The 12,255-nt window shown below is 42.2% G+C and overlaps 1 protein-coding gene across 1 annotated transcript in view; it reads left to right on the plus strand.

The window, feature by feature from the left end:
* The window catches only part of CAPN7 (calpain 7), a 52,000-nt gene extending 46,399 nt beyond the window's left edge, over positions 1–5,601 (plus strand). The window contains exons 20-21 of the mRNA XM_075827131.1: positions 2,785–2,877; positions 5,209–5,601. Coding sequence (XP_075683246.1) covers positions 2,785–2,877; positions 5,209–5,353 — 238 coding nt within the window. The 3' untranslated portion in view covers positions 5,354–5,601. The remainder of the gene's footprint in view (positions 1–2,784; positions 2,878–5,208) is intronic.
* The last annotated feature ends 6,654 nt before the right edge of the window (positions 5,602–12,255 follow it).

Consider the following 12,255-nt stretch of genomic DNA (forward strand, 5'->3'; position numbering starts at 1 on the left):
TGCTTGCTATGCCAAACAACAACACACCATGCTCTCCCAGCATCAAAGACCCGGCTGTGTCCAAGAGAAGCGAATATACATAATAATGAAAAATACCTGGGGTATTGGTAATCATTTTGGCCAAAAGGACGCAAGCTCGCAATCCACGACAAGGATCCCCAGACTTGCGAGTCCCTAACTCCTAAACTGGAACAGAACGTTCCTGATGCACAAACAGAACCGATAAAAACACAGGGACATATACAAAAACACCGAAAAAGGCCATACTTACAAATGGACACAGCCAGGCCAGAAATGCTGATGAAAGGGCGAGCAGGTGCTTTAAATAATAATAGCCACTCCCACTAGTCTTGAGGGGAGTGGTGTGTGGTGCATGGGAGGTGTAGTAAGAAATAAAACACTGGGTTACACGGGGAGCAAAGGCTGTAATTAGTAAGTTGCGTATTTTATGCTCTTTAACAACATATTGAAGGGGTCAAATACCCAAAACCGAGCTCATATCTTTTAATTCTGTTACTACCCAATCTGCTAGCCCATTGGAACAGGTGCCATTCACCAAATTCGGTAGGATATTAGGTAAGGTAATTATTACAGCCGAGCTCTAATACATTATGGGCCCATAATCTATCCAGCCACATAAGAAAGCAGGATTATAAGAAAAAAGCGAAAGAAAGATGGTTTACGTTTTTGGGGATAAAAATGGAAAAAAAAGAATAAATGTGGATAAAATGTAAATAAACCACAAAAAAGACAATGCATAACATAGTAGAATAGAGAAATGAAAAGAAGAGAGGGCAAAAGATACATAGGGTAAAAATGTTGATTGAGAAAAAGAAAAATTATCCATGGACCATGGGTAAGAATTTGAGGATAAAAAATAAGAATTTGATTTCAATAGATTTTTATTTTTCAAACAAACAATTTTAAAACATACATACAAAAAAAAGAGAAAAACGAACATATCTCTATGTTTACAATCTAGTTAGTTCCATATAAATTCTATACCATAAATACATATCCAACATAGTCAAAAATACACAAAAAAAAAAAAAGTGGAAAGGGAACAGCGGTCCAACATGCCATTTCTAATCAAAGAGTCGGCCATTACTACTATCTATTTTATAAATTCTACATCAGATACAGAGTAAGGCCTAATGCACACGACCGTAAAAACACCTGTTATTGCGGGTCGTAATTACGACCCGCAATAACGGGCTCATAGACTTCTGTTAGCCACGGGTACCTTCCCGTTTTCTAACGGGAAGGTGCCCGTGCCGTTAAAAAAATAGAACATGTTCTATTTTTCTATTTTACGGGCCGTGCTGCTATACTTTATAATGGCAGCACGGCTCGGAAAAGCGGCCGGCTGCCTGTGGCTGGCCGTGCTCGTAATTACGAGTCGTAATTACGAGCACGGTCGTGTGCATGAGGCCTTAGATAATTTTTAGAGATTTAGAAAATTCCCCCATAAACGTATCCATTATATTACAGATGTAGGTAAGTTTATTGCACGTGCACTTTCAAGCCATGGTCACCATTGCTTATACATTTCTGTACTGGATTTCAAATCACATGCATTTATAATCTCATGTTGGTTTACTAAGGCTATTACCTCCGAGACCTGGGAAATGATAGCTGGCTTCCAGTTGCGGGCAATCACCCTGCGAGATGCTGTCAAAATATGTGCACAAGTCCATCTTTCCTTATAGGGAGTATTATCTGGTCCCAAACAGAGTACCGCTAAGGCAGCTTTGAATCGGATATTAAATGCCTGTAATTTGTGAAATTAAATGAAATACTTGATTCCACAATGGAGCTACGTAGTGACAGAACCACCACATATGCAATGAGGTTTGTCCACATCCTCTCCAGCAGGAGGGCTGATAGAGATCATGCAAGATAATCTCGCAGGGTTCAAATACCATCGTAAGTGTAACTTCCTATTCTGTTCTGCGTGATTTATACAACTTGAGCATTTCATCGGCCAATATACAGTAGATTTCCATTCCTCTATAGAGAATGTAGTCTGAACTTCCTCTTCCCATTTAATCGTAAACCCTGCCTTATTGAGTAGGGTAGAGAAGTATAGGCTGTAGGCAATCCTCTTATATTTGTTGCTCTTCCCAGAGAAAATTTAGAGAGGAGGGGATATTGGGAAATGCCTTGTACTATATTAATAAATGATAAATAGAACATAGAATTGGGTAAGAAGTTTTTTTTTTCTGTAAAGTATCCAAAATATTATCATACAAATGGGCCAAAGTGGCGATACCTCTTCTAATCCATTCCCCTAGACGAAGATAAGGTATATGATATTCTATAGCGAGTAGGGGAATATCAGACCTCGATGGATTGAGAATCTTCTTCTTCAGGATATTAGATTCCCCATATAGAACTGGCAGCTCGCATGGTATAAAGCGGCAACTGGAAGCTAAATGGTTTTAAGAATTGAGTAGCTAAAGAAGCTTAAAGAGATGATCCTTTAACAAATGATTCTTCTATACCATTGTTGAGATTTGGTAGGTGCCCACCATTTTTTCATTTGATCAACTATATTAGCCTTATAGTACCTGGTGATATCTGGAACTCCCATTCCTCCTTTTCTGATAGACGGGTATAAAGCAGACTTATTAATTCAAAATAAGAACTTAAAAGAATGGAAGAATAAAGTCAGCATGAGTGCCAGAAACCAGGATAAACCAGTATTCATTCTTCATCACATTTAAATCCACCACAGCAGATATGTAGAGCATGTAGCCATAAGCCTTGTCGTTTACTACACAGGCAATACAGCGTGGGCTTTGAGGTAATAACGGTGTCCACATCTGGAGATCCAGGGCTATCAGGTTTCCAGAAGAAAAGCAGCGGTGATTACAGGTATAATGTTTGTCATACAGCACATATGGTGATCAACCTTATTATTATTATATAGTAATATTTTTCACTAAAGAACAAATGCTGCGGCACTCGCCACTTCTGCAGAAAAATTCTTTATTACGTGAGTTGGCCTCCGACAAAGTAATGTCCCGGCTCTGAACTGCCAGCTGCTAAAAAAAAAAGGACAGTCAAAAACGTACTAAAACCTATACTGATATTTTATGCTTTATATAGGCATGGTTATTGCAGTTCAATTTCACCTCCGGCAGTCCTCGCATGATAATTTCTCCGTACTTTTATTTGTATGTGAACATAAACAATAAGCCACCCCATTTGTCAAGTAAATGACTAAATTCAACACGGTCATGCTGGCCAGTTTTCCTTCATAACTAGTATGTCTGTTTAAACGGTATGTTAAAGGAGTATTCCTAGAAACATTTGTCCCCAATCACTAATCGACATAAAATTTGGGGACTTTGTAAATCCACTGTATTACATTACTTGTACTAGTCCTGAGTTACAGGATGTATTCTAGTCCAGAGCTGCATTCACTGTTGGAGACGGTTGACAGTCTTGTAGTCATACTGATTTCTATACGCTTAGCTGAGCTCCTATAATGCAGTGGCAGACTTCATTGTCCTACAGCATATTACTGTACAGTGCCTATTGTAAAGATGACACTTCCCAGATAACCACAGTAAGTAATGAGAGCTGGAGGCATAAGATTTGAGCTCTGAAGCCTCCAGATTTATTTTATTCATAATCTGCTAAATGGTGTTTAAAGGTAAACATGCACATTAAAAAAGTTCATAATAAATATTATTTTAGGATTTACATTGGAAAATAGACTTGTATATTTCCATTGTATGAAAAGGACTATTTTGCCTAAGATTAAAATATTTTTCCCTTTTTTTTTTCCTGTGGCCATCTGAAATGTCCTCATTTTAAATTGCATCTCCATGTAAGAGAACAACAGATTTACTATTCAGAATGCGCTAGAAACTTTTTGCGCCGCGGTCAACAAGGGAGCATGGCTTAGTGGGAAAGTCAGCGTGGTCTGGTGAAAAGCAGCATGGCTTAAAATGCAACATCATGCACCAAAAATGTGCCAAAATGTTGGCGCAAAAAACTGGCGTAAATTGAGTCAACCAAGGGGTGGTACAAGAAAGAGAAATATGTTAAGCATATTTAGCTAGATGCGTCAAATTTATCATACAGCATACACCACAAATTTTCTGACGCCTTTGTCTAAGTTTACAATGTCTAAAAGTTAAGGCCCTATTACACTGGCCAATTTTGGCCGATGCAGCGAGCGCCGATCAACGAGACAGCTTGTTGATCGGCGCTCGTTTGCTCCTGTCACAAGGAGCTATGTCTGGGGAGGAGCGCTCGTTACTCCGATCGCTCGTCCCCATATATAATCATGTCGGCAGCGCGTCTCTCTGTTTACACAGGGAGATGTGCTGCCAACAACGATAATATTTAACTTTTTTTTTAAACTATACGATCAGCGTTTGCTCGTTCATCTGCTGATCTCTGCCTTTTTACACGGGGCAATTATCGACAACGAGCGCTCTATGAACGCTTAGTTGCCCGATAATTGCCCTGTGTAAAACCCCCTTTTAGACCGTATTCGCAAATCTGCCCCATTGACTTTTTGCTATAGAGACGACAGCTGTACTGGTGACCATGGACTCTAGTACCTGCAGCAGTCAGCCAGTAACTCTTGATTCCATCGAAAATTAATTCAGTGCAATTAATGGCTGCAGATCCTACAAGATGAGAGCTTCCTGTGACTACTATCCTTCCCATTGTGTCCACAGCACTGCAATACTAGTCTCACAACCTTTGGGCAGAGATGTCCTTTGGGATGAGGTAGTTATTAGGGACCCGCTAAGGGTTGTAAGGCAGGCAGCACCTCTCAAATAACTCCAGGCAAGACTCACTGATAAAACTGCACTGAGCTTAGTAATGGAAGTTGGGGAAAAGAGGTTATGTACAAATAATACTAGGATTGGCCGTTAATATGTTGTCGGTGCAGGTACGACCCCTTTGGGTTTTACCACACACAGTCACCTTTGTCCACGCGCGATATCTGGTACGAGACAGCGCTACAATACGGGCACTGCGCACAGAAAAAGGTAGATCTGTGTGTGGTGAAAGTTGAGTCATGGTGCCCCTACAAGCCGCCCCCAGAAATCACATATTGATTTCATGTTCCATCGATACACAATGAATAATTTTAGTACTATCTCCTGTTTCATAAATCACTAGAGTTCAATAGCTTTATCTATGCTGCACATTCACTCTGACTGTTTTCCCTCTACACAGATGTGGTTTCTGCTATCTGGAAGTCGACAATGTACCTGCAGGAATTTACAATATTATCCCCACTACATTTTTGCCTGCACAGGAGGGCCCATTCTTTTTGGACTTTAATAGTGTAACTCCCATTAAAGTGTCACAGCTACAATGACAAAGAAAATGGAGCTGAATACTTCTCAGGACCTATCTCTGCTATACAATTCCACCTTTAGGGAGTTTCCTGGCAGGCATGGCATTTGTGATACTTCTCTAGGTTATCATACACCGCTTTTAGGTCCTACTCCATGAGGAACAAGCACATTTAGCGGAAGGGAAAGGGATCTGCTGTTAAGATGCAGTTTAAATGTCTACTTGAATATTTCAATGAATAGCCTAAAAATAAATAAATATTTTTCACCACCTTGCTGTAATGTTCTCTGTATTTTAGAGACTGATTTGTTGAACATAAATACTTTTCATGGGTATGAATTTTGAATTGACTAGAACGCCGAAGATTGTTTATAAAGACAATTCTAGGAGATTGATCAGTAATTAAGTGCATTAAACAAACTTTTTGTGGATATACTGCCCCTCATTTGCTTCTGGTGGAGTACAGTACTAAGGAACTTTTCCCAACCTTAGAAATTCTTCTACTTTTTTAAGCCGCACCCCCTTGTTGGCATAGTCTTCTGTCCCAACCTCACTTTGCTACTGTCCTGAAACTGGCCACAGATGGAGGGGAATCGGCACCCTTCATTGCAACAGACTGCCTGCGCTAGTTTCCAGGACGTCCAGGACCTGCGCAATCGCAGGTAAGACTACCAAACCATCTGCGATTCCGTAGGTACTGGACATCCAGGAAACTAATGCAGGTGCATATCATTCCAGCCATAATATTAAAACCACCTGCCTTATATTATGTAGTTTCCCCTCGTGCTGCCAAAACTACTCTGACCTGTCGAGGCATGGACTCCACAAGACCTCTTAAGGTGTCCTGTGGTATCTGGCACGAAGACATTAGCAGCAGTTACTGTAAGTTGCAAGGTGGGGCCTCCAGGGATTGAACTTGTTTTTCCAGAACATCCCACAGATGTTTGGTTTGAGTCAAGACCTTGAACGCTTTATCCTGTTCCTCAGACCATTCCTGAACAATTTTTGCAGTGTGGCAGCGGGCGTATTATCCTGCTGAAAAAGGCCACTGCCATTAGAGAATACTATTGCCATGAAGGGTTGTACTTGATCTACAACAATGTCCACATGAATGGCAGGACCCAAGGTTTTCCAGCAGGACATTGCCCAGACCATTAAAGAGGCTCTGTCACCAGATTTTGCAACCCCTATCTGCTATTGCAGCAGATCGGCGCTGCAATGTAGATTACAGTAACGTTTTTATTTTTAAAAAACGAGCATTTTTGGCCAAGTTATGACCATTTTTGTATTTATGTAAATGAGGCTTGCAAAAGTCCAACTGGGCATGTTTAAAGTAAAAGTCCAAGTGGGCGTGTATTATGTGTGTTACATCTGGGCGTGTTTACTACTTTTACTAGCTGGGCGTTCTGACGAGAAGTATCATCCACTTCTCTTCAGAACGCCCAGCTTCTGGCAGTGCAGACACACAGCGTGTTCTCGAGAGATCACGCTGTGTCGTCACTCACTTCCTGCCCCAGGTCCTGCATCGTGTCGGACGAGCGAGGACACATCGGCACCAGAGGCTACAGTTGATTCTGCAGCAGCATCGGCGTTTGCAGGTAAGTCGATGTAGCTACTTACCTGCAAACGCTGATGCTGCTGCAGAATCAACTGTAGCCTCTGGTGCCGATGTGGCCGACACGATGCAGGACCTGGGGCAGGAAGTGAGTGACGTCACAGCGTGATCTCTCGAGAACACGCTGTGTGTCTGCACTGCCAGAAGCTGGGTGTTAACGAACAGAAGTGGATGATGCTTATTCGTCATCATCATACACTCCCATTCCTAACGCCCAGCTAGTAAAAGAAGTAAAAACGCCCCGATGTACACACACAATACACGCCCAGTTGTACTTTTACTGTAAACACGCCCAGTTGTACTTTTGCAAGCCTCATTTGCATAAATACAAAAATGGTCATAACTTGGCCAAAAATGCTCGTTTTTTAAAAATAAAAACGTTACTGTAATCTACATTGCAGCGCCTATCTGCTGCAATAGCAGATAGGGGTTGCAAAATCTGGTGACAGAGCCTCTTTAAACTGCCTCTGCCGGCTTGCCTTTTTCCCATCTCTTCCCCAACTGAGCACTGCACATGCACACGGCCATCCACATGATGTAAAAGAAACATGGTTCATCAGACCAGGCCACTTTTATTCCATTTCTTTATGGTCCCGTTCTGATGCTCACATGCTCATTGTAGGTGCTTTCGGCGGTGAACAGAAGTCCACATAAGCACTTTAACTGGTCTGCGGGTACACAGCACCAAACACAGCAAGCTGTGATGCACTGTGTATTCTGACACCTTTCAAAATCGGCTATTGTTTCGACAAAAAAACGGAAACAAACCGAAACCAACTGCAACGGAAGCATTACCATTGAAATCAACGGTAATGCAAACGGAAGCGATGGTACCGATGAACGATGTGTTGGTTGATGAACTCCAACTGAGAGACATAGTTTATCTACTAAAATAAAAGAATGCATGTTAAAACGCAACAAAAATGCAGAGTGAACTCAGCCTTACAAAGTGTTTCAGCAGTAATCGGATTTTCAATGCAAGGGTATGTGCACATATAGTGTTTTCAGGTGTATTTTGGGGCATTTACGCCTCCAAAAAACACCTGAAAAAATGGAAGCAGAACACCTACAAACATCTGCCCATTGATTTCAGTGGGAAATACGGCATTCTGTTCCGACAGGGCATTTTTTTACGCCTCATTTTCGAAACACGGCACGAAAAAAGTGCATGTCACTTTTTTAGCTATTTTTGGAGCCGTTTTTCATTGACTATAGAAAAACAGCTCCAAACACGCGAGTGGCTTAAAAAACTTCTGAAAATCAGGAGTTGTTTTCCCTTGAAAACAACTCTGTAATTTCAGACGTTTTTAAGTTTGCGTGTGCACATACCCTAATGGTCACAGGCTTACAGCTGAATTGTTTTGTAAAAATTCAGTTATTCATAACCTGCATGCATTTTTAAAGGTGCAGATTTTTTTTAAGCGTTCCAAAATGTAACAAAAGCGCACAATGTGAACTCAGCCCATGGGTGAAAGTACCCAAATATCTAATAGCTGGGTTCGCATTGTGCGTGATTTTGAAATGCTGAAATTTGGAATGTTTTTACAAAAACATGCGTTTTGAGAGCAATGCAGATTTACTGGTGACTCTGTCTTCTCTGATTGGACAGCGTCGCATAGATGCAGGAGACCACGCCTATGGAGGAGAGATGAGGTCACCTTCTCCCTGTACCTTTACTCAAAATTAGCATGTTAGGTGCCAAAATGGAGTGCGGGCTGCAGCAAAACGGGGCCAAAAAATTACAGCACTCGAATCGGGAAGACGCAGGGAATAAGAGGAAATATGTGGTTTAAAAGAGAAAAAAAAAAATCATAACAGGCCCTCTTTACACAATACTGAACAGATGGGAGGAGCTATGACTGAACTAGACTGTGCCCATCTGATGTCATCCTTCATTATACTTTCAAGTAACAGCAGAAATATACCACACGTACAATCTGTGTCCACACTTTCTGCGATAACTGCAGGAGGTGAGGAGCCAGAGGCAGCAGGACAGTGCGCTCAGGCAGTAGGTGTTTGTTTCACGTGACTGGGTGGCATCATGGGCTCTTTGTGACCAGCCGTGTACATGTCTCCCTCTACTATAGGTGATACAGAGGACATTCTAACATAAGACCACCCCGCCTGCTCAGCCCTCATCTCAAAAGCGGCCACGCAGAGTGCCCATAGACGCACCCAGCACCTCCCAGGCAGGCCTGTCAGGCTTGCCCCAGGGAAGACAAGATGAGTGAGCGGGTTTACCCAGGTAGAAGGCCCTTCCATCCGGGAAGATGAGTCTTGATGGAAATAAGAACATACCAACGATCCACCGAGCTGCTCATTATAAAAGCCTTGTTCGCCAGGCTGGTGAGGGAAGTCTGCATGGAATATTCCTGCCGAGTGCTGCGTTATTGGCACTGCAGGAGACCAATGAGCATTACCTTGTCCAATTCCTTGCAGATGCCTATCTGTGGTTTCAATGTCAACAGGGTCACACTGTTCAATAATGACATACGGTTGGTGTGCAAGATCCATGGTACCCAAGATAATCTGGATGATGGCGCTCGGTACGAGGACTGAGGCGACCAAAGTTTTGTGTTATTGTTTTAAAATGGGTCAATATTTTGTGCTGCACGTAAAAGGCATCCCACCCTGTATTGTGTTTAGAGATAGATGCTGGGCATAATCTGCACGTTACACTGCCCACATAATACCCACACATTGTCTTTACTTGATTTCCATGAAGGAAGCTGATGGGGCATTAAATCCCCTTTTAGCAATATGGGGGTCTCAGGAACTCGTACCTATAATATCTTCAACGATGTGCCCGTTAATTATTCTTTTATTAGGATGTACACCCCCATACTGATGTGAATACTTGTACACTGATCAAGAAGTGCTGTGACTGCCACAGGAAACAGAAGCTGACGGCTGCTGTGGCTCTTTGGCTTGGGGTATGTGCACACGATGAGAGGCTTTTACGTCTGAAAAGACAGACTGTTTTCAGGAGAAACCAGCTGCCTCGTTTCAGTCGTAAATGCTCCTCCTCGCATTTTGCGAGGCTTCTCGGACAGCCGTAAATTTTGAGCTGCTCTTCATTGAGTTCAATGAAGAACGGCTCAAATTACGTCTGAAAGAAGTGTCCTGCACTTCTTTTGACGAGGCTGTATTTTTACGCATCGTCGTTTGACAGCTGTCAAACGACGACGCGTAAATGACAGGTTGTCTGCACAGTACGTCGGCAAACCCATTCAAATGAATGGGCAGATGTTTGCCGACGTATTGTAGCCCTATTTTCAGGCGTAAAACGAGGCATAATACACCTCGTTTACGTCTGAAAATAGGTCGTGTAAACCCAGCCTTGGGGAGCGGTGTTTTGGGACACAGAGTTGGCAGAGATGCCAAGGAAATACCCAAACACTCCGTGAGCCCGCTCCATACTTCCCCCTACCCGATATTGGCGTATGGATACGTCAAATGTCGGGAAGGGGTTAATAAATCCTTAAAAGATGATTTAGCTATTTAGTGAGAACTTTTAAACTAATTTAACCTCTTCACGCCACAGCCATTTTTCTGATTTTCAGTTTCTTTTTCTAATTTGGGGGGGGGGGGGTTTTGTTTTTACAGCGCTCACCATGTGGTAAAAACAGACATGTTAACTTTATTCTACGGGTCAATATGATTATGGTGATACCAAGTGTATATAAAGAAAAAACATTGCTAAAAATAAAATTTGTGCTTTGTCGCCATATTCTGAGAGCCATAACTTTGTATTTCCGCCGATCAAAGACCCATCATGCTTACTTACCTTCGAAATCGGAAGATGTCCAGCAGTGCCATCAGCTCAGAACTGGCAAAAACCAGTGGGACCCAGGTACAATAATCTACTGTTTGGAGAGGTCTGGCCAAAAATGGACTTCATGGAAGAATTGCGGCCAAAAAGCCATACCTTTGACGTGGAAACAAGGCCAAGCGACTCAACTACGCATCGAAACATAGCAACTGGGGTGCAGTTAAATGGCAGCAGGGGCTCTGGACTAAAGTGTCAAAATGTGAAATATTTGGCTGTAACAGAAAGCAGTTTGTACGCAGAAGAGCTGTAGAGTGGTACAATAATGAGTGTCTGCAGGCAACAGTGAAGCATGGTGGGGGCTCCTTGCAAGTTTGGGGCTACATGTCAGCAAAAGGAGTAGGGGATTTGGTCAGGATTAATGGTGTCCTCAATGCTGAGAAATACAGGCAGATATTTATCCATCATGCAATACCATCAGGGAGCTGTCTGATTGGCTCCAAATTTATTCTGCAGCATGATAACGAGCCCAAACATACAGCCAATGTCATTAAGATCTATCTTCAGTGTATAGGAGGCCTGGAAGTGATGATATGGCCCCCACAGAGCCCTGACTTCAACATCATTGAGTCTGTCTGGGATTACATGGAGACAGAAGGATTTGAGGAAGCCTACACAGAAGATCTGTGGTTAGTTCTCCAAGTTGTTTGAAGAACTTCCCTGCTGAGTTTCTTCTAAAAGTGTGTGCAAGTATACCTAGAAGAATTGATGCGGTTTTGAAGGCAAAGGGTGGTCTCACCAAATATTGATTTGATTTAATTTATCTTCTGTTCATTCACTTTGAATTTTGTTAATTGATTTAAAAAAAAAAAATATTAACACTTCTAATTTTGAAAGCATTCTTACTTTGCAGCATTTTTTTTTTTACAACTGCCTAAAACTTTTGAACAGTGCTGTATATCAGCTTTGTAGTTTACTTACCGTTAAAATTTAGTTGTATCATCCATGCAAATTCTATTTGTTGTTACGGACAATAGGGGTCTCCTTTCCTATAATCTGCGGTTCACCCCGTTGTCAAGCTAAATCCGTCACTAGTTACAGAGTAGAGGAGACTGACAGCAGGAAGTGTGAGGGGGGTGTCTCTTTACTACCTGACAATAGAAGTCTAAAGAGCGAGGAGGGGTAGCAAGAGCATGGAGCAGAGTGAGAGACACAGAGACGCTGCCAATAAGTTTTTCGAGAGGGAACGGGGAGCAAGAGCAGAGTGAGAAAGACAAAGACGTGCTGCAGCTTACTGGTAAGTGTAATATCCCACCCCAGTGCTGGACTCTGTTACACTGCTCATTACTGATGTATAATCTGCTCCATACTGCTGCGTTTTTTGTATATGTGATAGATAGAGAAGAAGAGAATCATGCTCTCCTATCTCTATGTGCAGAGCATAGAAGACATGATAGCAGTTAGGCTCCGCTCACTAGCTCAGAGACAACTGAGAATTAAGAAGGAGAACCTGCAGAGGGGAAAACTGCTAAATAATGCA

This window comes from Rhinoderma darwinii, chromosome 5 (assembly GCF_050947455.1).
Source record: "Rhinoderma darwinii isolate aRhiDar2 chromosome 5, aRhiDar2.hap1, whole genome shotgun sequence".
Lineage (NCBI taxonomy): Eukaryota > Metazoa > Chordata > Amphibia > Anura > Rhinodermatidae > Rhinoderma > Rhinoderma darwinii.